The sequence below is a fragment of the Gopherus evgoodei genome, unplaced genomic scaffold, assembly GCF_007399415.2.
Source record: "Gopherus evgoodei ecotype Sinaloan lineage unplaced genomic scaffold, rGopEvg1_v1.p scaffold_60_arrow_ctg1, whole genome shotgun sequence".
Taxonomy (NCBI): Eukaryota; Metazoa; Chordata; order Testudines; family Testudinidae; genus Gopherus; species Gopherus evgoodei.
This window is the reverse complement of record NW_022060081.1, coordinates 1-26,194: the sequence shown is the minus strand read 5'-3', so window position 1 is coordinate 26,194 and position 26,194 is coordinate 1. Positions and strand designations below refer to the sequence as shown.

The 26,194-nt window shown below is 68.9% G+C and overlaps 1 protein-coding gene across 1 annotated transcript in view; it reads left to right on the top strand.

Moving 5' to 3' along the window:
- Positions 1–25,994, top strand: part of LOC115643450 (phosphoribosylformylglycinamidine synthase-like) — a gene marked incomplete at its 3' end in the record, with an annotated part of 36,905 nt that extends 10,911 nt beyond the window's left edge. Inside the window, exons 3-15 of the mRNA XM_030547496.1 lie at positions 2,627–2,768; positions 5,586–5,721; positions 7,355–7,460; positions 7,749–7,935; positions 9,346–9,451; positions 10,502–10,642; positions 12,437–12,561; positions 13,342–13,470; positions 13,831–13,962; positions 24,576–24,704; positions 24,929–25,002; positions 25,593–25,749; positions 25,859–25,994. Of these exons, the coding sequence (XP_030403356.1) occupies positions 2,627–2,768; positions 5,586–5,721; positions 7,355–7,460; positions 7,749–7,935; positions 9,346–9,451; positions 10,502–10,642; positions 12,437–12,561; positions 13,342–13,470; positions 13,831–13,962; positions 24,576–24,704; positions 24,929–25,002; positions 25,593–25,749; positions 25,859–25,994 (1,700 nt within the window). The remainder of the gene's footprint in view (positions 1–2,626; positions 2,769–5,585; positions 5,722–7,354; positions 7,461–7,748; positions 7,936–9,345; positions 9,452–10,501; positions 10,643–12,436; positions 12,562–13,341; positions 13,471–13,830; positions 13,963–24,575; positions 24,705–24,928; positions 25,003–25,592; positions 25,750–25,858) is intronic.
- Positions 25,995–26,194: the final 200 nt, after the last annotated feature.

Sequence of the window (26,194 nt, the reverse complement as noted above, 5' to 3'; positions counted from 1 at the left end):
TGCTGTGGCTGTGGGGGGTGCTGTGTGGCTGCAGACGGGTGCAGTGGGGGGGCGCTGTGGTGATGTGTGGGGGGTTGCATGGAGGTATGGTGGGTGGTATGGGGGATACTGTTGGATCTGGGGGCTCTGTGTGGCTGGGGCGGTGCTGTGGAGGTGTATAGGGGTGCTGTGTGACTGTGGGGGTTGCATGGGGGCACGTGGGATTGCATGGGAGGTGCTGTGGGGGGTGTATGGGGGGTGCTGTGGCTGTGGGGGGTGCTATGGGGGCACTGTGTGTCTGGGGGGTGCATGGGGGCACGTGGAGGGTACATGGGGGATGCTATGGGTGGGGCTGTGGCTGTGGGGGGTGCTATGGGGGCGCTGTGTGGCTGTCAGGGTTGCATGGGGGGCGCTGTGGGGGGCACTGTGGGTGGTGTATGGGGGGTTGCTGTGGCTGTGGGGGGTGCTATGGGGCTGTTGTGGGGGTGCTGTGTGTCGGGGGTGCATGGGGTAAGTGGGGGATGCTGTGCGGGTGCGGGAGGTGCATGGGGGGCACGTGTGTGGTGTATGGGGGGTGCTGTGGCTGTGGGGGGTGCTGTGTGGCTGCAGACGGGTGCAGTGGGGGGGCGCTGTGGTGATGTGTGGGGGGTTGCATGGAGGTATGGTGGGTGGTATGGGGGATACTGTTGGATCTGGGGGCTCTGTGTGGCTGGGGAGGTGCTGTGGGGGTGTATAGGGGTGCTGTGTGACTGTGGGGGTTGCATGGGGGCACATGGGATTGCATGGGAGGTGCTGTGGGTGGTGTATGGGGGGTGCTGTGGCTGTGGGGGGTGCTATGGGGGCACTGTGTGTCGGGGGGTGCATGGGGGCACGTGGAGGGTACATGGGGGATGGTATGGGTGGGGCTGTGGCTGTGGGGGGTGCTATGGGGGCGCTGTGTGGCTGTCAAGGTTGCATGGGGGGCACGTGGGTGGTTGCATGGAGGGCGCTGTGTTGCTGTGGGGGTTGCATGGGGGGCGCTGTGGGGTGCATGACAGGTGCTGTGGGGAGGTGCATGGGGGGCGCTGTGGGGGGGTGCATGGGAGGTGCTGTGTGGCTGTGGGTGCTTGCATGGGGGGTGCTGTGGGTGGTTGCATGGGGATGCTGTGGGGGGCATGTGGGGGTGTATGGGGCACATGGGTTGCATGGGGGTGCTGTGACTATGGGGGCTGCTGTTGGGGGTGCTATGGGGCGCTGTGTGGCTGGAGGGGTGCATGGAGGATGTATGGGGGTGCTGTGGTGGGTGCTGCGGTTGTGGGCTGTGCATCGGGGGCACTGTGGGGGGCACGTGGGGGTGCATGGGGGCACATGGAGGGTTGCATGGGAGTGCTGTGTGGCTGTGGGGCGGTGCATGGGGGGCACATAGGTGGTGTATGGGGGTGCTGTGTGGCTGTGGGTGGTTGCATGTGGGGGCTTGCTGGGGGGGCTGGGGGTGTGTGTGTGGGGTGCTATGGGGCTGCTGTGGGGGGTGCTGTGTGGCTGTGGGGTACATGGGGGTGGCGTAGGGGGTGCTGTGTGGCTGCATAGGGGTGCTGTGGGGGTGCAGTGGGGGGCACTGTGTGGCTAAGTAGGGTGCTGTGAGTGATGTATGAGGGGTGCTGTGTGGCTGTGGGGGGGCTCAATGAGGTGGGGGTGTGTGGCTGCAGGGGGGTGCAGTGGGGGGCGCTGTGTAGGGGTGCTGTGGGTGGTGTATGGGGGTGCTGTGGGGGTACACTTGGGGCGCTGTGTAGCTGGGAAGGTGCTGTGGGGGTGCTGTGTGGCTGTGGGGGCGCAGTGGGGGGCACTGTGGCTGTGTAGCGGTGCTGTGGGTGATGCATGGGGGTGCTGGGGAGCACTGTGGGGGGGCTATGTGGCTGTGTAGGGCGCTATGGGGGGTGCTGTGGGGGTACACTGGGGGGCACTATGTAGCTGGGAAGGGGTGCTGTGGGGGGTGTAGTGGGGGGCACTGGGGGTGATGTATGGGGGTGCTGTGGGGGTGCTGGGGGCACTGTGGGGAGGCTGTGTGGCTGTGTAGGGCTCTATGGGTGGTGTATGGGGGTGCTGTGGGGGTACACTGGGGGGCACTGTAGCTGGGGAGGGGTGCTGTGTGGCTGTGGGGGGCGCTGGGGGGCACTGTGGGGGGGCTGTGTGGCTGTGTAGGGCGCTGTGGGTGGTGTATGGGGGGTGCTGTGGGGGTACACTGGGGGGCACTATGTAGCTGAGGAGGGGTGCTGTGGGGGCGCTGTGTGGCTGTGGGGGCGCTGTGGGGGGCACTGGGGGTGATGTATGGGGGTGCTGTGTGGCTGTGGGGGGCACTGGGGGGGCTGTGTGGCTGTGTAGGGCTCTGTGGGTGGTGTATGGGGGTGCTGTGGGGGTACACTGGGGGGCACTGTAGCTGGGGGGGGTGCTGTGGGGGTGCTGTGTGGCTGTGGCGGGTGCTGGGGGGCACTGTGGGGGGGCTGTGTGGCTGTGTAGGGCTCTGCGGGTGGTGTATGGGGGTGCTGTGGGGGTACACTGGGGGGCACTGTAGCTGGGGAGGGGTGCTGTGTGGCTGTGGGGGGCGCTGGGGGGCACTGTGGGGGGGCTGTGTGGCTCTGCGCTTACCCTGTTCTCCCCCCCGCCCCCCCAGGACCCAGCCATGGCGGTGCTGCACTACTACCAGCGCCCCGGGGCGGAGGGCGTCCCCGTCTCCCTGCTGCGCTCGGCCCAGGCCGTGCTGGGGGGCGTCCGCGCCCTGCACCGGGAGCTGTGCTACAACGTCAGCTGGACAGGTACGGGGGGGGCCCATGGCCGGGGGGGCCAACAACGAAGCTTTCTGGAGCAGCTAGTCCTGGCACCCCCCAAAGGTGGGGCAGGTCTGACAAGCGGCCAGAGTGGGTCACAGCAAAGGTCCGTCCAGCCCAGCGCCCTGTCTGCTGGCAGCCGCCAGTGCCCGGTGCCCCCGAGAGAGTGAACAGAGCAGGGGATCACCAGGTGACCCCTCCCCTGTCGCCCATTCCCAGCCTCTGGCACTCGGGTGTAGGGACACCCAGAGCCTGGGGCTGCCTCCCTGCCCAGCCTGGCCACTAGCGACAAGGAAATGGGAAGGTGGCGTCCCAAGCGCGAAGTGCCCACAAAGCTGCGTGGCGATTTCAAAGCCACCATAACAGAGGCTCAAATGAAATGTCTGGCCCCAAATTAAAAATCATAGAGAATCAAAGAAGAGCCACCGTGGCTAAACCACAAGGTAAAAGAATCGGTTAGAGGCGAAAAGGCATCCTTCGGAAAGTGAAAGTCAGATCCTGCGCGGGGAAATCGAACGGGGAAATCGATCCTGGACGGGGAAATCGAACGGGGAAATCGATCCTGCACGGGGAAATGGAACGGGGAAATCGATCCTGCACGGGGAAATGGAACGGGGAAATCGATCCTGCACGGGGAAATGGAACGGGGAATAAACTCTGGCATGTCACGTGGACAGGCGTAATCCGGGAGGCTAAAAAAGTGTGAAGAGAAAGGAGCGAAAGGCACAAGCCAGAGGGCTGGAGGGATCCAGCGTTTGGACTTTCCAAAAGCTTTTCGCAGCGTCCCTCACCCAAGGCTCTTAAGCAAAGCTGGCAGTCACGGGGTAAGTCCTCTCGTGGCTCGATAACCGGAGAGAGGAGACAGAGTAGGAACAAACGGTCGGTTTTCAGCCTGGGGAGGGGTAAATCGTGATGTTGGGCCCAGTTCTGTTCAGCGTCTTCGTAATGGATCTGGACAAAGGGCTAATCCAGGAGGGGGCAAGATGTGCAGACGGTACGAAATTATTCAGAATAGTCGCACTCAGGGCTCCAGCGAGGCCCAAGCTGGGTGACTGAGCATCAGACTGGCAGGTGAATTTCAGCGTTGATAAACGCGAAGTAACGCACGCTGGAAAAGCCAGTCCCAGCTACGCACACAAAGTGACGGGGTCTAACTTAGCTGTTGCCACTCAAGACAGAGATCTTGGAGTCAGTGTGGCTAGTTCTCCGCAAACTTCCACCCGACGTGCAGTGGCCGTCACACAGCGAGCAGAATGTTAGGAACCGCTAGGAAAAGGATAGATAATAGGACAGAAAATATCATATTGCCCCTAGAAATCCATGCTCCGGCCACGCCCTGAATACCACGTGCAGTTCTGGTTGCCCCGTCTTAAAAAAACCCACAAAAATTAGACTTGGAAAAGGTCCGGAGACGGGCAACACCGATGATGAAGGCTACGAGAACAGCATCCGTGTGAGGAGGGATTGAAGAGCCCGGGACTGTTCAGCTTGGAAAAGAGCCGGCTAAGGAGGGATATGGCAGAGGGTTGTGAACCCATGAGTGGGGTGGAGAAAGTGCCTAGGAGAAGTGTTATTTACCCGCTCACAGAACCCAGGAACCGGGGGTCACCCACTGAAATGAACAGGCAGCAGGTTTAAAACCAGCCTGTCAAGGTTCCTTCCCCCCTCTGAACTTTAGGGTACAGATGTGGGGACCTGCATGGACACTTCTAAGCCTAATTACTAGCTTAGATCTGGTAACCCTGCCACCACCCAGAACCCAGTGTCTGGGGCACTCTCTGTTCCCCCCAAACTTTCCCCTCCCTGGGTTGCCTTGAGGGACTTCACCAATTCCCTGGTGAAAGCAGATCCAAACCTCTTGGATCTTAAAACAAGGAGAAGTTTACCATCCCCCTCCTTTCCCCCCACGAGTCCCTGGTGAGTCCAGATCCAATCCCCTTGGATCTTAAAACAAGGACAAATCAATCAGGTTCTTAAAAAGAAAGCTTTTAATTAAAGAAAGAAAAGGTAAAAATTATCTCTGTAAAATGAGGATGGAAAATGCTTTACAGGGTAATCAGATTCCTATAGACCAGAGGGGCCCCCTCTAGCCTCAGGTTCAAAGTTACAGCAAACAGAGGTAAAATCCTTCCAGCAAAAGGAACATTTACAAGTTGAGGAAACAAACATAAGACTAACCCGCCTTGCCTGGCTGTTACTTACAAGTTTGAAACGTGAGAGACTGGTTCAGAAAGATTTGGAGAGCCTGGGTGGACGTCTGGTCCCTCTTTGTCCAAGAGCGAACAACCCCAACACAAAGAACGCAAACAAAAGACTTCCCCCCACCCAGATCTGAAAGTATCTTGCCCCTTTCTTGGTCCTCCGGTCAGGTGTCAGCCAGGTTTACCCAGCCTCTTAACCCGTTACAGGTAGGAGAGACGTTAACCCCTAACTAACTATCTGTTTGTGAGACAGCCACAGGGAGTGTTTCTCCCCCCAGCACCCAGTCAGCCTGGGGACCTCTGCCGGGGGTGAGGCTGGGCTCAGCAAGGAATTGGCCCGTCCGTGGCTGTTAGCCACGGTGGTCGGGTCACAAGCCCCCTAGCCTGTGACTGCCGGCTGCCAGGAGTGGGCGACAGGCTGGGTCGCTCGCCGATCGCCCCGTGTGTTCGTCCCCTCTGAAGCCGCTGGCAGTGACCGGGCATGGGGCTGGAAGCACCGGTGGGCTGACCCCGTCGTGAGGCTGGGAGTGGGCATCAGATCCCATGGGGGCGCCCCTCAGCCCCATTGCCTGCTGGGTAACACAGCCCCATTCCTCCCCTGCAGGCGCGTCGCCCCCCAGCCCCCAGGAGACCCAGCTGCTGCACTGGCTCTTCGGCTGCCCCTTGCAATCCGGAGACGTTGCCGCCGAGTCCTTCCTGCGCCCAGCGCCCACCGACCTGCTGATGGAGATCGGGCCGCGGTGCGTGCCAGGGCTCAGCGGGGGCCCGTGCCAGGGGGGAGGTGAATAGGGGGCACTGTGGGGCAGGGAGCGGGCCAGGGGCTCAGCAGGGGGCGCTCCCCCCCGGCAGGCAGGGCTGGCCCCAGTGAGGTGCTGGGGGGTGGCTGTGGGGCAGGGAGCGGGCAGAGGGCTCAGTAGGGGGCGTTCCCCCCCCCGGCAGACAGGGCTGGCCCCAGTGAGGTGCTGGGGGGTGGCTGTGGGGCAGGGAGCGGGGCGGGGGGCTCAGTAGGGGGCGCTCTCCCCTGGCAGACAGGGCTGGCCCCAGTGAGGCGCTGGGGGGTGGCTGTGGGGCAGGGAGCAGGCCAGGGGCTCAGCAGGGGGCGCTCCCCCCCGGCAGGCAGGGCTGGCCCCACTGAGGCGCTGGGGGGTGGCTGTGGGGCAGGGAGCGAGCAGAGGGCTCAGTAGGGGGCGTTCCCCCCCCCCGGCAGACAGGGCTGGCCCCAGTGAGGTGCTGGGGGGTGGCTGTGGGGCAGGGAGAGGTCCAGGGGCTCAGCAGAGGGCGTTCCCCACCCGGCAGACAGGGCTGGCCCCACTGAGGTGCTGGGGGGTGGCTGTGGGGCAGGGAGCGGGCAGAGGGCTCATAGGGGGCGTTCCCCCCCAGCAGACAGGGCAGGGCCCAGTGAGGTGCTGGGGGGTGGCTGTGGGGCAGGGAGCGGGCAGAGGGCTCATAGGGGGCGTTCCCCCCCGGCAGGCAGGGCTGGCCCCACTGAGGCGCTGGGGGGTGGCTGTGGGGCAGGGAGCGGGCAGAGGGCTCAGCAGGGGGCGCTCCCCCCTGGCAGACAGGGCTGGCCCCAGTGAGGTGCTGGGGGGTGGCTGTGGGGCAGGGAGCGGGCCAGGGGCTCACCGGGGGTGCTCCCCCCCGGCAGACAGGGCTGGCCCCACTGAGGTGCTGGGGGGGTGGCTGTGGGGCAGGGAGCGGGCAGAGGGCTCATAGGGGGCGTTCCCCCCCAGCAGACAGGGCAGGGCCCAGGGCGGTGCTGGGGGGTGGCTGTGGGGCAGGGAGCGGGCAGAGGGCTCAGCAGGGGGCGCTCCCCCCTGGCAGACAGGGCTGGCCCCAGTGAGGTGCTGGGGGGTGGCTGTGGGGCAGGGAGCAGGGCGGGGGGCTCATAGGGGGTACTCCCCCCGGCAGACAGGGCTGGCTCCAGTGAGGTGCTGGGGGGTGGCTGTGGGTCAGGGAGCGGGCAGAGGGCTCATAGGGGGCGTTCCCCCCCGGCAGACGGGGCTGGCCCCAGGGAGGTGCTGGGGGGTGGCTGTGGGGCAGGGAGCGGACAGAGGGCTCAGTATGGGGCTCCCCCCCCGGCAGACAGGGCTGGCCCCAGTGAGGCGCTGGGGGGTGGCTGTGGGGCAGGGAGCGGGCAGAGGGCTCAGTAGGGGGTGCTCTCCCCCAGCAGACAGGGCTGGCCCCAGTGAGGCGCTGGGGGGTGGCTGTGGGGCAGGGAGCGGGCAGAGGGCTCATAGGGGGCATTCCCCCCCCCCGGCCGACAGGGCTGGCCCCAGGGCGGTGCCGGGGGGCAGGGTAGGAGGCATAGGCGAGGGCGCTGTGGAGCGGAGGGGCAGCTGTGGGGCTGGGGCTGAGACCCCTTTCCTGGCGCAGGCTGAACTTCTCCACGGCGTTCTCCACCAACGTGGCGTCCGTGTGCCGGGCCGTGGGGCTGGGCTGCGTGGAGCGTGTCGAGCGCTCCCACCGCTACCTGCTGCAGGTGAGGGGGGAACCCCTGGGGGGGCTTCCAGCAGTGTGGGGTGGGAGGAGTTCCTGGGCTGCTGGCTGCCCCCCTCCCCAATGCGAGCCGGGGGGCTTGGTCTGTCTGTCTCCTCTTCCTGCTCCCGGGGTGGGGGGTCCGTGTTCTCAGCCCCCCTGCGCCCCCTCTGCCTGTCCCCAGCGGGGAGGGGTGGGTGGTAGCTTCCCCTACTCAATGTGGAGGGGTGGGTCCCCTTGCTCCCCCGGGGAGGGGAGACAGCCCCCCGTCTGACACCGCCCCCCCCGGCAGTGCGCCCGGCGCCCCACGCCCGCCGAGGAGGCCGCCCTGGAGGGGGTGCTCAGCGACCGGATGACGGAGCAGCGCTACGAGGAGCCAATCCGCAGCTTCGCCGTGGCCGCCCGCCCGGCCCCCACCTGGCATGTGGATGTGCTGGGGGGGGGCCGCACCGCGCTGGAGGGAGCCAGCCGGGAGCTGGGTATGGGGGGCAGCTGGGGGAGCGGCTGAGCACTGCAGGGGTTGGGGGTGTAGGGGGTGAGATGGGCACCCCGGGGTTGGGGGGGGGCTGGGTATGGTGGAGGTGGGGGAGCGGCTGAGCACTGCAGGAGTTGGGGGCGTGTGTGGGGGGGAGATGGAAACCCTGGGGTCGGGGGGGCTGGGTATGGGGGGGGAGTGGGGGAGCGGCTGAGCACTGCAGGGGTTGGGGGTCTGGGGGGAGATGGGCACCCCGGGGTTGGTGGGGGCTGCGTATGGTGGGGGAGTGGGGGAGCGGCTGAGCACTGCAGGGGTTGGGGGTGTGTTGGGGGGAGATGGGCACCTCGGGGTTGGGGGGGCTGGGTATGGTGGGGGGGTGGAGCGGCTGAGCACTGCAGGGGTTGGGGGTTTGGGGGGGAGATGGGCACTCCGGGGTTTGGGGGGGCTGGTTATGGTGCAGTTGGGGGAGCGGCTGAGCACTGCAGGGTTTGGGGGTGTGTTGGGGGGAGATGGAAACCCTGGGGTTGGGGGGGCTGGGTATGGGGGGGCAGCTGGGGGAGCGGCTGAGCACTGCAGGGGTTGGGGACGTGTGTGGGGGGGAGATGGAAACCCTGGGGTTGGGGGGGCTGGGTATGGGGGGGAAGAACCTGCGGACGTGGGAAGGGTCTGGGCGCTGAGCACCAGGACTAATGGGGGGCGGGTGGATATCATGGGAGTCAGGCTGGGGTCTGAGTCCCAGGGTTTGGGGGGGGGGGGGGGGGCTGGGTATGGCGGGCGTGGGGGAGCGGCTGAGCACTGCAGGGGTTGGGGGTGTGTTGGGGGGAGATGGGCACCCCGGGGTTCGGGGGGCTGGGTATGGTGGAGGTGGGGGAGTGGCTGAGCACTGCAGGGGTTGGGGGTGTGGGGGGAGATGGGCACCTCGGGGTTGGGGGGGTCTGGGTATGGTGGAGGTGGGGGAGCGGGTGAGCACTGCAGGGGTTGGGGGTGTGGGGGGAGATGGGCACCCCGGGGTTGGGGGGGGCTGGGTATGGTGGAGGTGGGGGAGCGGCTGAGCACTGCAGGGGTTGGGGGTGTGGGGGGAGATGGGCACCCCGGGGTTGGGGGGGCTGGTTATGGTGCGGTTGGGGGAGCGGCTGAGCAGTGCAGGGGTTGGGGGTGTAGGGGGTGAGATGGGCACCCCGGGGTTGGGGGGGGCTGGGTATGGTGGAGGTGGGGGAGCGGCTGAGCACTGCAGGGGTTCAGGGTTTGGGGGAGCAGATGGGCACCCCAGGGTTGACGCAGGGGCTCTGCAAAGTGCACGACTGGGGTGGGGTGAGAGCTGTGGCTCCCCAACGTCCCAGGCAGCCCAGGTTCGGCCCCCCGATGTCCTGCAGTGCTGGGGGTCAGAGGTCTGTGCCCCCCCCCTTCCCCGCAGGCCTGGCCTTCGACTCCTGGGACTTGGATTTCTACACCGAGCTCTTCACGAAATTGGGGCGCAACCCCACCAGCGTGGAGTGCTTCGACCTGGCCCAGTCCAACAGGTACCGGCCCCGGGGCTGGGGGGAGCCGGCGCCCCCGAGAGGGGACAGACCCCTGCCCCGTTCCCGCCCCCCTGAGCCGGCCAGTCCCTGTCCCTGCCCTGGGGCTGGGGGCAGCCGGTGCCCCCCAGAGGGGACAGGCCCCTGCCCCATTGCCTGCCCCCCTGAGCCGGCCAGTCCCTGTCCCTGCCCTGGGGCTGGGGGCAGCCGGTGCCCCCCAGAGGGGACAGGCCCCTGCCCCGTTCCCGCCCCCCTGAGCCGGCCAGTCCCTGTCCCTGCCCTGGGGCTGGGGGCAGCCGGTGCCCCCCAGAGGAGACAGGCCCCTGCCCCATTCCCGCCCCCGAGCCGGCCAGTCCCTGCCCTGGGGCTGGGGGGAGCCGGTGCCCACGGGAGGGGCAGGGCCCTGCCCCATTCCCGCCCCCCTGAGCCGGCCAGTCCCTGTCCCTGCCCTGGGGCTGGGGGCAGCCGGTGCCCCCCAGAGGGGACAGGCCCCTGCCCCATTCTCCCCCCCCTGAGCCGGCCAGTCCCTGTCCCTGCCCTGGGGCTGGGGGCAGCCGGTGCCCCCCAGAGGGGACAGGCCCCTGCCCCATTCTCCCCCCCCCCGAGCCAGCCAGTCCCTGCCCTAGGGCTGGTGGGAGCCAGCGCCCCCTGGAGGGGACAGGCCCCTGCCCCGTTCCCGCCCCCCTGAGCCGGCCAGTCCCTGTCCCTGCCCTGGGGCTGGGGGCAGCCGGTGCCCCCCAGAGGGGACAGGCCCCTGCCCCATTCTCCCCCCCCTGAGCCGGCCAGTCCCTGTCCCTGCCCTGGGGCTGGGGGCAGCCGGTGCCCCCCAGAGGGGACAGACCCCTGCCCCGTTCCCGCCCCCCTGAGCCGGCCAGTCCCTGTCCCTGCCCTGGGGCTGGGGGCAGCCGGTGCCCCCCAGAGGGGACAGACCCCTGCCCCATTCCCTGCCCCCCGAGCCAGCCAGTCCCTGCCCCGGGGCCGGGAGGGAGCTGCACCCGTCTAGAGGGCAAGGCCCCCCGTGTGCACGTCTCACCCCCCATCCCTGCCCCCCAGCGAGCACAGCCGACACTGGTTCTTCAAAGGGCGCCTCCTGGTGGACGGGAAGGAGGTCGCAGAGTCGCTGTTCGGCTCCATCATGCGCACCCAGGAGAGCAGCAACCCAAACAACGTCATCAAATTCTCCGACAACAGCAGGTGCCTGCCTGGGACCCCCATCCGTGGGGCTGGGGCTGACGGCTGGGCTTGCATTCAAACTCTTACTTGCTCTGGGCTAGGGATGGAGTGGGGCTCTGGCTGGGATGCTGTCCCCCCACCCCCATGGGGCAGGGATGGCTGTGGGGCTCTGTGTTTGGGGGCTGTGGCCGGGATGCTGTCCCCCCACTCCCGTGGGGCAGGGATGGAGTGGGGCTCTGTGTCTGGGGGCCATGGCTGGGATGCTGTCCCCCCACCCCCATGGGGCAGGGATGGCTGTGGGGCTCGGTGGCTGGGGGCCATGGCTGGGATGCTGTCCCCCCACCCCCATGGGGCAGGGATGGAGTGGGGCTCTGTGGCTGGGGGCCGTGGCTGGGATGCTCTCCCCCCGCCCCCATGGGGCAGGGATGGAGTGGGGCTCTGTGTTTGGGGGCCGTGGCCGGGATGCTGTCACCCCACCCCCATGGGGCAGGGATGGGGTGGGGCTCTGTGTTTGGGGGCTGTGGCCGGGATGCTGTCCCCCCACCCCCATGGGACAGGGATGGAGTGGGGCTCGGTGGCTGATGGCCGTGGCCGGTTCTCTCCCCCCACCCCCATGGGGCAGGGATGGCTGTGGGGCTCTGTGGCTGGGGGCCGTGGCTGGGATGCTCTCCCCCCGCCCCCATGGGGCAGGGATGGCTGTGGGGCTCTGTGTTTGGGGGCCGTGGCTGGGATGCTGTCCCCCCACTCCCGTGGGGCAGGGATGGAGTGGGGCTCTGTGGCTGGGGGCCGTGGCTGGGATGCTCTCCCCCCGCCCCCATGGGGCAGGGATGGCTGTGGGGCTCTGTGGCTGGGGGCCATGGCTGGGATGCTGTCCCCCCACCCCCATGGGGCAGGGATGGAGTGGGGCTCTGTGGCTGGGGGCCGTGGCTGGGATGCTCTCCCCCCGCCCCCATGGGGCAGGGATGGAGTGGGGCTCTGTGTTTGGGGGCCGTGGCCGGGATGCTGTCACCCCACCCCCATGGGGCAGGGATGGGGTGGGGCTCTGTGTTTGGGGGCTGTGGCCGGGATGCTGTCCCCCCACCCCCATGGGACAGGGATGGAGTGGGGCTCGGTGGCTGATGGCCGTGGCCGGTTCTCTCTCCCCACCCCCATGGGGCAGGGATGGCTGTGGGGCTCTGTGGCTGGGGGCCGTGGCTGGGATGCTCTCCCCCCGCCCCCATGGGGCAGGGATGGCTGTGGGGCTCGGTGGCTGATGGCCGTGGCCGGTTCTCTCCCCCCACCCCCATGGGGCAGGGATGGCAGTGGGGCTCGGTGGCTGATGGCCGTGGCCGGTTCTCTCCCCCCACCCCCATGGGGCAGGGGGTGGCTGTGGGGCTCTGTGGCTGGGGGCCGTGGCTGGGATGCTCTCCCCCCACCCCCATGGGGCAGGGATGGCTGTGGGGCTCGGTGGCTGATGGCCGTGGCCGGTTCTCTCCCCCCACCCCCATGGGGCAGGGATGGCTGTGGGGCTCGGTGGCTGATGGCCGTGGCTGGGATGCTCTCCCCCCACCCCCGTGGGGCAGGGATGGCTGTGGGGCTCGGTGGCTGATGGCCGTGGCCGGTTCTCTCCCCCCACCCCCGTGGGGCAGGGATGGCTGTGGGGCTCGGTGGCTGATGGCCGTGGCCGGTTCTCTCCCCCCACCCCCATGGGGCAGGGGGTGGCTGTGGGGCTCGGTGGCTGATGGCCGTGGCCGGTTCTCTCCCCCCACCCCCATGGGGCAGGGGGTGGCTGTGGGGCTCGGTGGCTGATGGCCGTGGCCGGTTCTCTCCCCCCAGCGCCGTCCAAGGCCGGGCCGTGTGCTCCCTGTGGCCCCGCGACCCGTCCCGCCCCAGCTGCTTCGAGAAGAGGACGTCGACCCGGCACGTCGTCTTCACTGCGGAGACCCACAACTTCCCCACGGGTCCGTGCGGGGGGCTGTCTGGGGGGTGGGATGGGGGTGTGGCCAGGGGGTTGTGGGGCAGTCTGCAGGGGCGCCCCTGGGGGAAATCCGGGGCGGGGGGGGAGAGTGAAGGGGGCGGAGGGGATGTCTGGGGCAGTCTGCAGGGGCGCCCCTGGGGGAAATCCGGGGCGGGGGGGAGAGTGAAGGGGGGCGGAGGGGATGTCCGTGGGGCAGTCTGCAGGGGGGACCCTGGGGGAAATCCGGGGCGGGGGGGAGAGTGAAGGGGGGCGGAGGGGATGTCCGTGGGGCAGTCTGCAGGGGCGCCCCTGGGGGAAATCCGGGGCGGGGGGGAGAGTGAAGGGGGGGCGGAGGGGATGTCCGTGGGGCAGTCTGCAGGGGCGCCCCTGGGGGAAATACGGGGCGGGGGGGAGAGTGAAGGGGGGCGGAGGGGCTGTCTGTGGGGCGGGATGGGGGTGTGGCCAGGGGGTTGTGGGGCAGTCTGCAGGGGCGCCCCTGGGGGAAATCCGGGGCGGGGGGAGAATGAAGGGGGGCGGAGGGGATGTCCGTGGGGCAGTCTGCAGGGGCGCCCCTGGGGGAAATCCGGGGCGGGGGGGAGAGTGACGGGGGGCGGAGGGGATGTCCGTGGGGCAGGGCTCTGGGGGGTGGCAGTGCGAGCAGTTGTGGGCTGTGGAGGGGTGGATGCCACACGCTTTTCCTGCTCCCCCATGCGCATGGCACTGGGGGGGGGTTGGGGGTACCCAGGCGGGGTGTCGCTCGCTCTCACCGCCGTCTCCTCCCCAGGGGTGGCCCCGTTCAGCGGCGCCGCCACGGGGGCGGGCGGGCGGATCCGGGACGTGCAGTGCACGGGGCGCGGGGCCCACGTCGTCGCCGGCACGGCCGGGTACAGCTTCGGGAACCTGCACATCCCTGGTGAGAGCTGGTCCCCTGCCTGCCCCCCTGTGCCAGGCCTGCCCCCCAAGGGCTGCCACCGGAGGGTGCCCGGGACGCCCCCGCGAAGGGGCCAGCCGGTGCCTGACTTGCCACGCTCCCTGGCGCCCCCCCCGGGGTCCCCTGGCTGCGGGGGGATCTGTCTGTGGAGACCCCCGGTCACTCTCTGGTTGGGGGACAGGGTCTCTCCCCACCAGCCGTCCCCGTGGGGCGCTGCCTGCTGGGCGCCTGCTCTGGTCCTGGTCCCAGGGCGCTGCGGGTTCAGATCCCGGCCGGCCGGCCCTTGGGGTGGGGCCCCCGGCATCCAGGCTGGCCCCCCCGACCGTCTCTCCCTGCCCCCAGGCTACGCTCTGCCCTGGGAGGACCCGGCGTTGCCCTACCCCCAGAAGTACGCCCACCCCCTGCAGGTGGCCCTCAGGGCCAGCGATGGCGCCTCGGACTACGGCAATAAATTCGGGGAACCTGTCCTGGCCGGTGAGTGCTGGAGGGGCCGTGCCGGGGGCTTGGGGGACCCATCCCGGCGGGCGGGGGCTGAGCCGTATCTTCATGGGGCATGCTCCCGAGTCACCCCATCAGCTGCCCTCCTGCTGCCCCCTCAGAAGGGGACCTGCCTGGCCCTCCCATGCCCTTCTGGGGCGGCCAGGGGCTGCGGGGTCTGGTCTGTCCTATGGGGCGGGGGTTGGGGGGCACAGGAAGGGGATGCGCCTAGCTCTGGGGTGGAGCGGGGGGCGGGGGTTGGGGAGTAGAGGAAGGGGATGCGCCTAGCTCTGGGGTGGAGCGGGGGTTGGGGAGCACAGGAAGGGGAGGCGCCTAGCTCTGGGGTGGAGCGGAGGGCAGGGGTTGGGGGCACAGGAAGGGGATGCACCTAGCTCTGGGGTGGAGCGGGGGTTGGGGAGCACAGGAAGGGGATGCACCTAGCTCTGGGGTGGAGCGGGAATTGAGGAGCACAGGAAGGGGATGCACCTAGCTCTGGGGTGGAGCGGGGGTTGGGGAGCACAGGAAGGGGATGCGCCTAGCTCTGGGGTGGAGCGGGGGGCGGGGGTTGGGGAGCACAGGAAGGGGATGCGCCTAGCTCTGGGGTGGAGCGGGGGCCGGGGTTGGGGAGCACAGGAAGGGGATGCGCCTAGCTCTGGGGTGGAGCGGGGCGGGGGTTGGGGAGCACAGGAAGGGGATGCACCCAGCTCTGGGGTGGAGCACAGGAAGGGGATGCGCCTAGCTCTGGGATGGAGTGGGGGTTGGGGAGCACAGGAAGGGGATGCGCCTAGCTCTGGGGTGGAGCGGGGGCCGGGGTTGGGGAGCACAGGAAGGGGATGCGCCTAGCTCTGGGGTGGAGCGGGGCGGGGGTTGGGGAGCACAGGAAGGGGATGCACCCAGCTCTGGGGTGGAGCACAGGAAGGGGATGCGCCTAGCTCTGGGATGGAGTGGGGGTTGGGGAGCACAGGAAGGGGATGCGCCTAGCTCTGGGGTGGAGCGGGGGGCGGGGGTTGGGGAGCAGAGGAAGGGGATGCGCCTAGCTCTGGGGTGGAGCGGGGGCCGGGGTTGGGGAGCACAGGAAGGGGATGCACCCAGCTCTGGGGTGGAGCACAGGAAGGGGATGCGCCTAGCTCTGGGGTGGAGCGAGGGCGGGGGTTGGGGAGCACAGGAAGGGGATGCGCCTAGCTCTGGGGTGGAGCGGGGGCCGGGGTTGGGGAGCACAGGAAGGGGATGCACCCAGCTCTGGGGTGGAGCACAGGAAGGGGATGCGCCTAGCTCTGGGGTGGAGTGGGGGCGGGGGTTGGGGAGCACAGGAAGGGGATGCGCCTAGCTCTGGGGTGGAGCACAGGAAGGGGATGCACCTAGCTCTGGGGTGGAGCGGGGGTTGGGGAGCACAGGAAGGGGATGCGCCCAGCTCTGGGGTGGAGCGGGGGTTGGGGAGCACAGGAAGGGGATGCGCCTAGCTCTGGGGTGGAGTGGGGGCGGGGGTTGAGGAGCACAGGAAGGGGATGCGCCTAGCTCTGGGGTGGAGCGGGGGTTGGAGAGCACAGGAAGGGGATGCGCCTAGCTCTGGGGTGGAGCGGGGGTTGGGGAGCACAGGAAGGGGATGCGCCTAGCTCTGGGGTGGAGCGGGGGTTGGGGAGCACAGGAAGGGGATGCGCCTAGCTCTGGGGTGGAGCGGGGGCGGGGGTTGGGGAGCACAGGAAGGGGATGCGCCTAGCTCTGGGGTGGAGCACAGGAAGGGGATGCGCCTAGCTCTGGGGTGGAGCACAGGAAGGGGATGCGCCTAGCTCTGGGGTGGAGCGAGGGCGGGGGTTGGGGAGCACAGGAAGGGGATGCGCCTAGCTCTGGGGTGGAGTGGGGGCGGGGGTTGGGGAGCACAGGAAGGGGATGCGCCTAGCTCTGGGGTGGAGCACAGGAAGGGGATGCGCCTAGCTCTGGGGTGGAGCGAGGGCGGGGGTTGGGGAGCACAGGAAGGGGATGCGCCTAGCTCTGGGGTGGAGCGGGGGCGGGGGTTGGGGAGCACAGGAAGGGGACGCGCCTAGCTCTGGGGTGGAGCGGGGGTTGGGGAGCACAGGAAGGAAATGCACCTAGCTCTGGGGTGGAGCGGGGGCGGGGGTTGGGGAGCACAGGAAGGGGATGCGCCTAGCTCTGGGGTGGAGCACAGGAAGGGGATGCGCCTAGCTCTGGGGTGGAGCGAGGGCGGGGGTTGGGGAGCACAGGAAGGGGATGCGCCTAGCTCTGGGGTGGAGTGGGGGCGGGGGTTGGGGAGCACAGGAAGGGGATGCACCTAGCTCTGGGGTGGAGCGGGGGTTGGGGAGCACAGGAAGGGGATGCGCCCAGCTCTGGGGTGGAGCGGGGGTTGGGGAGCACAGGAAGGGGATGCGCCTAGCTCTGGGGTGGAGCGGGGGTTGGGGAGCACAGGAAGGGGATGCGCCTAGCTCTGGGGTGGAGCACAGGAAGGGGATGCGCCTAGCTCTGGGGTGGAGCGGGGGTTGGGGAGCACAGGAAGGGGATGCGCCCAGCTCTGGGGTGGAGCGGGGGTTGGGGAGCACAGGAAGGGGATGCGCCTAGCTCTGGGGTGGAGCACAGGAAGGGGATGCACCTAGCTCTGGGGTGGAGCGGGGATTGAGGAGCACAGGAAGGGGATGCGCCCAGCTCTGGGGTGGAGTGAGGGGCGGGGGTTGGGGAGCACAGGAAGGGGATGCGCCTAGCTCTGGGGTGGAGCACAGGAAGGGGATGCGCCTAGCTCTGGGGTGGAGCGGGGGTTGGGGAGCACAGGAAGGGGATGCGCCCAGCTCTGGGGTGGAGCGGGGGTTGGGGAGCACAGGAAGGGGATGCGCCTAGCTCTGGGGTGGAGTGGGGGCGGGGGTTGAGGAGCACAGGAAGGGGATGCGCCTAGCTCTGGGGTGGAGCGGGGGTTGGGGAGCACAGGAAGGGGATGCGCCTAGCTCTGGGGTGGAGCGGGGGTTGGGGAGCACAGGAAGGGGATGCGCCTAGCTCTGGGGTGGAGCGGGGGTTGGGGAGCACAGGAAGGGGATGCGCCTAGCTCTGGAGTGGAGCGGGGGTTGGGGAGCACAGGAAGGGGATGCGCCTAGCTCTGGGGTGGAGCACAGGAAGGGGATGCACCTAGCTCTGGGGTGGAGCGGGGGTTGGGGAGCACAGGAAGGGGATGCGCCCAGCTCTGGGGTGGAGCGGGGGTTGGGGAGCACAGGAAGGGGATGCGCCTAGCTCTGGGGTGGAGTGGGGGCGGGGGTTGAGGAGCACAGGAAGGGGATGCGCCTAGCTCTGGGGTGGAGCGGGGGTTGGGGAGCACAGGAAGGGGATGCGCCTAGCTCTGGGGTGGAGCGGGGGTTGGGGAGCACAGGAAGGGGATGCGCCTAGCTCTGGGGTGGAGCGGGGGTTGGGGAGCACAGGAAGGGGATGCGCCTAGCTCTGGGGTGGAGCGGGGGCGGGGGTTGGGGAGCACAGGAAGGGGACGCGCCTAGCTCTGGGGTGGAGCGGGGGTTGGGGAGCACAGGAAGGGGATGCACCTAGCTCTGGGGTGGAGCGGGGGCGGGGGTTGGGGAGCACAGGAAGGGGATGCGCCTAGCTCTGGGGTGGAGCGAGGGCGGGGGTTGGGGAGCACAGGAAGGGGATGCGCCTAGCTCTGGGGTGGAGTGGGGGCGGGGGTTGAGGAGCACAGGAAGGGGATGCGCCTAGCTCTGGGGTGGAGCGGGGGTTGGGGAGCACAGGAAGGGGATGCGCCTAGCTCTGGGGTGGAGCGGGGGTTGGGGAGCACAGGAAGGGGATGCGCCTAGCTCTGGGGTGGAGCGGGGGTTGGGGAGCACAGGAAGGGGAGGCGCCTAGCTCTGGGGTGGAGCGGGGGCGGGGGTTGGGGAGCACAGGAAGGGGACGCGCCTAGCTCTGGGGTGGAGCGGGGGTTGGGGAGCACAGGAAGGGGATGCGCCTAGCTCTGGGGTGGAGCACAGGAAGGGGATGCACCTAGCTCTGGGGTGGAGCGGGGGTTGGGGAGCACAGGAAGGGGATGCGCCTAGCTCTGGGGTGGAGCACAGGAAGGGGATGCGCCTAGCTCTGGGGTGGAGCGGGGGTTGGGGAGCACAGGAAGGGGATGCGCCCAGCTCTGGGGTGGAGCGGGGGTTGGGGAGCACAGGAAGGGGATGCGCCTAGCTCTGGGGTGGAGCACAGGAAGGGGATGCACCTAGCTCTGGGGTGGAGTGGGGATTGAGGAGCACAGGAAGGGGATGCGCCCAGCTCTGGGGTGGAGCGAGGGGCGGGGGTTGGGGAGCACAGGAAGGGGATGCGCCTAGCTCTGGGGTGGAGCACAGGAAGGGGATGCACCTAGCTCTGGGGTGGAGCGGGGGTTGGGGAGCACAGGAAGGGGATGCGCCCAGCTCTGGGGTGGAGCGGGGTTGGGGAGCACAGGAAGGGGATGCGCCTAGCTCTGGGGTGGAGCGGGGGTTGGGGAGCACAGGAAGGGGATGCGCCTAGCTCTGGGGTGGAGCACAGGAAGGGGATGCGCCTAGCTCTGGGGTGGAGCGGGGGTTGGGGAGCACAGGAAGGGGATGCGCCCAGCTCTGGGGTGGAGCGGGGGTTGGGGAGCACAGGAAGGGGATGCGCCTAGCTCTGGGGTGGAGCACAGGAAGGGGATGCACCTAGCTCTGGGGTGGAGTGGGGATTGAGGAGCACAGGAAGGGGATGCGCCCAGCTCTGGGGTGGAGCGAGGGGCGGGGGTTGGGGAGCACAGGAAGGGGATGCGCCTAGCTCTGGGGTGGAGCGGGGGCGGGGGTTGGGGAGCACAGGAAGGGGATGCGCCTAGCTCTGGGGTGGAGCGGGGGTTGGGGAGCACAGGAAGGGGATGCGCCTAGCTCTGGGGTGGAGCGGGGGTTGGGGAGCACAGGAAGGGGATGCACCTAGCTCTGGGGTGGAGCGGGGATTGAGGAGCACAGGAAGGGGATGCGCCTAGCTCTGGGGTGGAGCGGGGGTTGGGGAGCACAGGAAGGGGATGCGCCTAGCTCTGGTGTGGAGTGGGGGCGGGGGTTGGGGAGCACAGGAAGGGGATGCGCCTAGCTCTGGGGTGGAGCACAGGAAGGGGATGCACCTAGCTCTGGGGTGGAGCGGGGGTTGGGGAGCACAGGAAGGGGATGCGCCTAGCTCTGGGGTGGAGCGGGGGTCGGGGAGCACAGGAAGGGGATGCGCCTAGCTCTGGGGTGGAGTGGGGGCGGGGGTTGAGGAGCACAGGAAGGGGATGCGCCTAGCTCTGGGGTGGAGCGGGGGTTGGGGAGCACAGGAAGGGGATGCGCCTAGCTCTGGGGTGGAGCGGGGGTTGGGGAGCACAGGAAGGGGATGCGCCTAGCTCTGGGGTGGAGCGGGGGTTGGGGAGCACAGGAAGGGGATGCGCCCAGCTCTGGGGTGGAGCGGGGGTTGGGGAGCACAGGAAGGGGATGCGCCTAGCTCTGGGGTGGAGCGGGGGTTGGGGAGCACAGGAAGGGGATGCGCCTAGCTCTGGGGTGGAGCACAGGAAGGGGATGCGCCTAGCTCTGGGGTGGAGCACAGGAAGGGGATGCGCCTAGCTCTGGGGTGGAGCGGGGGCGGGGGTTGGGGAGCACAGGAAGGGGACGCGCCTAGCTCTGGGGTGGAGCGGGGGTTGGGGAGCACAGGAAGGGGATGCGCCTAGCTCTGGGGTGGAGCGGGGGCGGGGGTTGGGGAGCACAGGAAGGGGATGCGCCTAGCTCTGGGGTGGAGCACAGGAAGGGGATGCGCCTAGCTCTGGGGTGGAGCGAGGGCGGGGGTTGGGGAGCACAGGAAGGGGATGCGCCTAGCTCTGGGGTGGAGTGGGGGCGGGGGTTGGGGAGCACAGGAGGGGGATGCGCCTAGCTCTGGGGTGGAGCACAGGAAGGGGATGCACCTAGCTCTGGGGTGGAGCGGGGGTTGGGGAGCACAGGAAGGGGATGCGCCCAGCTCTGGGGTGGAGCGGGGGTTGGGGAGCACAGGAAGGGGATGCGCCTAGCTCTGGGGTGGAGCGGGGGTTGGGGAGCACAGGAAGGGGATGCGCCTAGCTCTGGGGTGGAGCACAGGAAGGGGATGCGCCTAGCTCTGGGGTGGAGCGGGGGTTGGGGAGCACAGGAAGGGGATGCGCCCAGCTCTGGGGTGGAGCGGGGGTTGGGGAGCACAGGAAGGGGATGCGCCTAGCTCTGGGGTGGAGCACAGGAAGGGGATGCACCTAGCTCTGGGGTGGAGCGGGGATTGAGGAGCACAGGAAGGGGATGCGCCCAGCTCTGGGGTGGAGCGAGGGGTGGGGGTTGGGGAGCACAGGAAGGGGATGCGCCTAGCTCTGGGGTGGAGCGGGGGCGGGGGTTGGGGAGCACAGGAAGGGGATGCGCCTAGCTCTGGGGTGGAGCGGGGGTTGGGGACCACAGGAAGGGGATGCGCCTAGCTCTGGGGTGGAGCGGGGGTTGGGGAGCACAGGAAGGGGATGCGCCTAGCTCTGGGGTGGAGCGGGGATTGAGGAGCACAGGAAGGGGATGCGCCCAACTCTGGGGTGGAGCGGGGGTTGGGGAGCACAGGAAGGGGATGCGCCTAGCTCTGGGGTGGAGCGGGGGTTGGGGAGCACAGGAAGGGGATGCGCCTAGCTCTGGGGTGGAGCGGGGGTTGGGGAGCACAGGAAGGGGATGCGCCTAGCTCTGGAGTGGAGCGGGGGTTGGGGAGCACAGGAAGGGGATGCGCCTAGCTCTGGGGTGGAGCACAGGAAGGGGATGCGCCTAGCTCTGGGGGGGGGCGGGGGTTGGGGGCACAGGAGGGGGATGCGCCCAGCTCTGGGGTGGAGCGGGGGTTGGGGAGCACAGGAAGGGGATGCGCCTAGCTCTGGGGTGGAGTGGGGGCGGGGGTTGAGGAGCACAGGAAGGGGATGCGCCTAGCTCTGGGGTGGAGCGGGGGTTGGGGAGCACAGGAAGGGGATGCGCCTAGCTCTGGGGTGGAGCGGGGGTTGGGGAGCACAGGAAGGGGATGCGCCTAGCTCTGGGGTGGAGCGGGGGTTGGGGAGCACAGGAAGGGGATGCGCCTAGCTCTGGGGTGGAGCGGGGGCGGGGGTTGGGGAGCACAGGAAGGGGACGCGCCTAGCTCTGGGGTGGAGCGAGGGCGGGGGTTGGGGAGCACAGGAAGGGGATGCACCTAGCTCTGGGGTGGAGCGGGGGCGGGGGTTGGGGAGCACAGGAAGGGGATGCGCCTAGCTCTGGGGTGGAGCGAGGGCGGGGGTTGGGGAGCACAGGAAGGGGATGCGCCTAGCTCTGGGGTGGAGCGGGGGTTGGGGAGCACAGGAAGGGGATGCGCCTAGCTCTGGGGTGGAGCGGGGGTTGGGGAGCACAGGAAGGGGATGCGCCTAGCTCTGGGGTGGAGCGGGGGTTGGGGAGCACAGGAAGGGGATGCGCCTAGCTCTGGGGTGGAGCGGGGGCGGGGGTTGGGGAGCACAGGAAGGGGACGCGCCTAGCTCTGGGGTGGAGCGGGGGTTGGGGAGCACAGGAAGGGGATGCGCCTAGCTCTGGGGTGGAGCACAGGAAGGGGATGCACCTAGCTCTGGGGTGGAGCGGGGGTTGGGGAGCACAGGAAGGGGATGCGCCTAGCTCTGGGGTGGAGCACAGGAAGGGGATGCGCCTAGCTCTGGGGTGGAGCGGGGGTTGGGGAGCACAGGAAGGGGATGCGCCCAGCTCTGGGGTGGAGCGGGGGTTGGGGAGCACAGGAAGGGGATGCGCCTAGCTCTGGGGTGGAGCACAGGAAGGGGATGCACCTAGCTCTGGGGTGGAGTGGGGATTGAGGAGCACAGGAAGGGGATGCGCCCAGCTCTGGGGTGGAGCGAGGGGCGGGGGTTGGGGAGCACAGGAAGGGGATGCGCCTAGCTCTGGGGTGGAGCACAGGAAGGGGATGCACCTAGCTCTGGGGTGGAGCGGGGGTTGGGGAGCACAGGAAGGGGATGCGCCCAGCTCTGGGGTGGAGCGGGGTTGGGGAGCACAGGAAGGGGATGCGCCTAGCTCTGGGGTGGAGCGGGGGTTGGGGAGCACAGGAAGGGGATGCGCCTAGCTCTGGGGTGGAGCACAGGAAGGGGATGCGCCTAGCTCTGGGGTGGAGCGGGGGTTGGGGAGCACAGGAAGGGGATGCGCCCAGCTCTGGGGTGGAGCGGGGGTTGGGGAGCACAGGAAGGGGATGCGCCTAGCTCTGGGGTGGAGCACAGGAAGGGGATGCACCTAGCTCTGGGGTGGAGTGGGGATTGAGGAGCACAGGAAGGGGATGCGCCCAGCTCTGGGGTGGAGCGAGGGGCGGGGGTTGGGGAGCACAGGAAGGGGATGCGCCTAGCTCTGGGGTGGAGCGGGGGCGGGGGTTGGGGAGCACAGGAAGGGGATGCGCCTAGCTCTGGGGTGGAGCGGGGGTTGGGGAGCACAGGAAGGGGATGCGCCTAGCTCTGGGGTGGAGCGGGGGTTGGGGAGCACAGGAAGGGGATGCACCTAGCTCTGGGGTGGAGCGGGGATTGAGGAGCACAGGAAGGGGATGCGCCTAGCTCTGGGGTGGAGCGGGGGTTGGGGAGCACAGGAAGGGGATGCGCCTAGCTCTGGTGTGGAGTGGGGGCGGGGGTTGGGGAGCACAGGAAGGGGATGCGCCTAGCTCTGGGGTGGAGCACAGGAAGGGGATGCACCTAGCTCTGGGGTGGAGCGGGGGTTGGGGAGCACAGGAAGGGGATGCGCCTAGCTCTGGGGTGGAGCGGGGGTCGGGGAGCACAGGAAGGGGATGCGCCTAGCTCTGGGGTGGAGTGGGGGCGGGGGTTGAGGAGCACAGGAAGGGGATGCGCCTAGCTCTGGGGTGGAGCGGGGGTTGGGGAGCACAGGAAGGGGATGCGCCTAGCTCTGGGGTGGAGCGGGGGTTGGGGAGCACAGGAAGGGGATGCGCCTAGCTCTGGGGTGGAGCGGGGGTTGGGGAGCACAGGAAGGGGATGCGCCCAGCTCTGGGGTGGAGCGGGGGTTGGGGAGCACAGGAAGGGGATGCGCCTAGCTCTGGGGTGGAGCGGGGGTTGGGGAGCACAGGAAGGGGATGCGCCTAGCTCTGGGGTGGAGCACAGGAAGGGGATGCGCCTAGCTCTGGGGTGGAGCACAGGAAGGGGATGCGCCTAGCTCTGGGGTGGAGCGGGGGCGGGGGTTGGGGAGCACAGGAAGGGGACGCGCCTAGCTCTGGGGTGGAGCGGGGGTTGGGGAGCACAGGAAGGGGATGCGCCTAGCTCTGGGGTGGAGCGGGGGCGGGGGTTGGGGAGCACAGGAAGGGGATGCGCCTAGCTCTGGGGTGGAGCACAGGAAGGGGATGCGCCTAGCTCTGGGGTGGAGCGAGGGCGGGGGTTGGGGAGCACAGGAAGGGGATGCGCCTAGCTCTGGGGTGGAGTGGGGGCGGGGGTTGGGGAGCACAGGAGGGGGATGCGCCTAGCTCTGGGGTGGAGCACAGGAAGGGGATGCACCTAGCTCTGGGGTGGAGCGGGGGTTGGGGAGCACAGGAAGGGGATGCGCCCAGCTCTGGGGTGGAGCGGGGGTTGGGGAGCACAGGAAGGGGATGCGCCTAGCTCTGGGGTGGAGCGGGGGTTGGGGAGCACAGGAAGGGGATGCGCCTAGCTCTGGGGTGGAGCACAGGAAGGGGATGCGCCTAGCTCTGGGGTGGAGCGGGGGTTGGGGAGCACAGGAAGGGGATGCGCCCAGCTCTGGGGTGGAGCGGGGGTTGGGGAGCACAGGAAGGGGATGCGCCTAGCTCTGGGGTGGAGCACAGGAAGGGGATGCACCTAGCTCTGGGGTGGAGCGGGGATTGAGGAGCACAGGAAGGGGATGCGCCCAGCTCTGGGGTGGAGCGAGGGGTGGGGGTTGGGGAGCACAGGAAGGGGATGCGCCTAGCTCTGGGGTGGAGCGGGGGCGGGGGTTGGGGAGCACAGGAAGGGGATGCGCCTAGCTCTGGGGTGGAGCGGGGGTTGGGGAGCACAGGAAGGGGATGCGCCTAGCTCTGGGGTGGAGCGGGGGTTGGGGAGCACAGGAAGGGGATGCGCCTAGCTCTGGGGTGGAGCGGGGATTGAGGAGCACAGGAAGGGGATGCGCCCAACTCTGGGGTGGAGCGGGGGTTGGGGAGCACAGGAAGGGGATGCGCCTAGCTCTGGGGTGGAGCGGGGGTTGGGGAGCACAGGAAGGGGATGCGCCTAGCTCTGGGGTGGAGCGGGGGTTGGGGAGCACAGGAAGGGGATGCGCCTAGCTCTGGAGTGGAGCGGGGGTTGGGGAGCACAGGAAGGGGATGCGCCTAGCTCTGGGGTGGAGCACAGGAAGGGGATGCGCCTAGCTCTGGGGGGGGGCGGGGGTTGGGGGCACAGGAGGGGGATGCGCCCAGCTCTGGGGTGGAGCGGGGGTTGGGGAGCACAGGAAGGGAATGCGCCCAGCTCTGGGGTGGAGTGGGGATTGAGGAGCACAGGAAGGGGATGCGCCCAGCTCTGGGGTGGAGCAGGGGCGCTATTTAACAGCCGGGGGGGGACATGCCAAGCACTCAAGGGCCATGGGGCCCAGTGGGGCCGTGGGGGTGTCTCTGCTCTAACCCCCCCTCTCGGGCAGGGTTCGCCCGTTCCTTCGGCCAGCGGCTCCCCGACGGGCAGCGCCGTGAATGGATCAAACCCATCATGTTCAGCGGGGGGTTCGGCGCCATGGAGGACATTCACGTGCACAAGGAGCCCCCCGAGCCCGGTGAGTACCCCCCAAACCCTCCCCCACCCCAGGCCACCCCCCGGAAAACCCTCTGCCTTTTCCCTGCCCTGCCTGCCCCACGCCCTGACCCCATGGTGAGTGGGAGCAGCCGCCTGGCCCCAAGTCCGCCCCCCTTTGCAAGGGGGAGGGGGGCGAGGGAGAGGCAGCGCCCGCCATGGGGCTGGAGGGGTTTGGGGGGCTCTTACTGTTCACTCTCCCTCCAGGGATGCAGGTGGTGAAAGTGGGGGGCCCCGTGTACCGGATCGGAGTCGGGGGGAGCTCAGCCTCCTCCATCCAGGTGAGTGAGGAGGGGACCTGGGGGGCAGGGACGGGGGGTTTGCTATGGGCGCTGGGTGGGAGGGGTCAGCAGAGCCCTGGGCCCAGCCCCCACCCACTGCCTGTACTGCTCCCCCTACATCCCTAATGTGTCCCCCCCACCTTGTCCCCCGGGGCACCCCGCCCCCTCACTGCTCCCACACAGCCCTGCCCCCAAGTCACCCACCTCCCCTCCCCCTCAGCCATGGTGCAGGCCTCTTGGCCCCCTCCCCCAGTGGGGCCTGCCCCCCATAGCCCTGCCCTGTGTTATCCCCACCTTGCTGCATACCCCCCGCAACAGTGGGGCTCGCACAGCCCTCGCCCCCCATGTTTGTAGTGGGGCCTGCCCAGCCTCATCCCTATGTGACCCCCAGGATGCCCCCAACTCTGCCCAGCGCTGCCTGGGCAGTGCCCCCACATGCTCCCCCCGGCCTGAGAGCAGGGGGCAACGGGTTAGGGTGAGCCCTGTCCCCCCCAGAAGCAGGGTTTGGGGGTGCTGCTGGGAGGACTGGTTGTGGGGTCGGGGCTGTGTCAGAAGGTTTGTCGGGTGACCCCCCCCCCGTCTCCCGCCAGGTGCAGGGGGACAACACCAGCGAGCTGGATTTCGGGGCGGTGCAGCGGGGGGACCCCGAGATGGAGCAGAAGATGAACCGGGTGCTACGGGGCTGCGTGGAGAGAGGGAAGGCCAACCCCATCTGCAGCCTGCACGACCAGGGGGCCGGGGGCAACGGTGAGGGGGGGCAGGGCCGGGGTGGTGGGGTGGGGGATCAGTGCCGGGGTGGGGTGTACTGGGGGGGCCGGTGCCCCCGCAGTGGGTGACTTTCTGCCCTGCCCTCCAGGAAACGTGCTGAAGGAGCTGTGTGACCCAGCCGGGGCCGTGATCTACGCCAGCCGCTTCCAGGTGTGTGGGGACCCTCTGCCCCCCCACGCCAGCTGCTCCCAGATGTGGGGACCCCCTGCCCCTCTGCCCCCCCATTTCAGCTGCTCCCAGATGTGGGGACCCCCTGCCCCTCTGCCCCCCCATGTCAGCTGCTCCCAGGGGTGGGGACCCCCTGCCCCCCCACGCCAGCTGCTCCCAGATGTGGGGACCCTCTGCCCCCCCATGCCACTGCTCCCACGGGTGTGGGGACCCCCTGCCCCTCTGCCCCCACCCCCACGCCAGCCGCTTCCAGGTG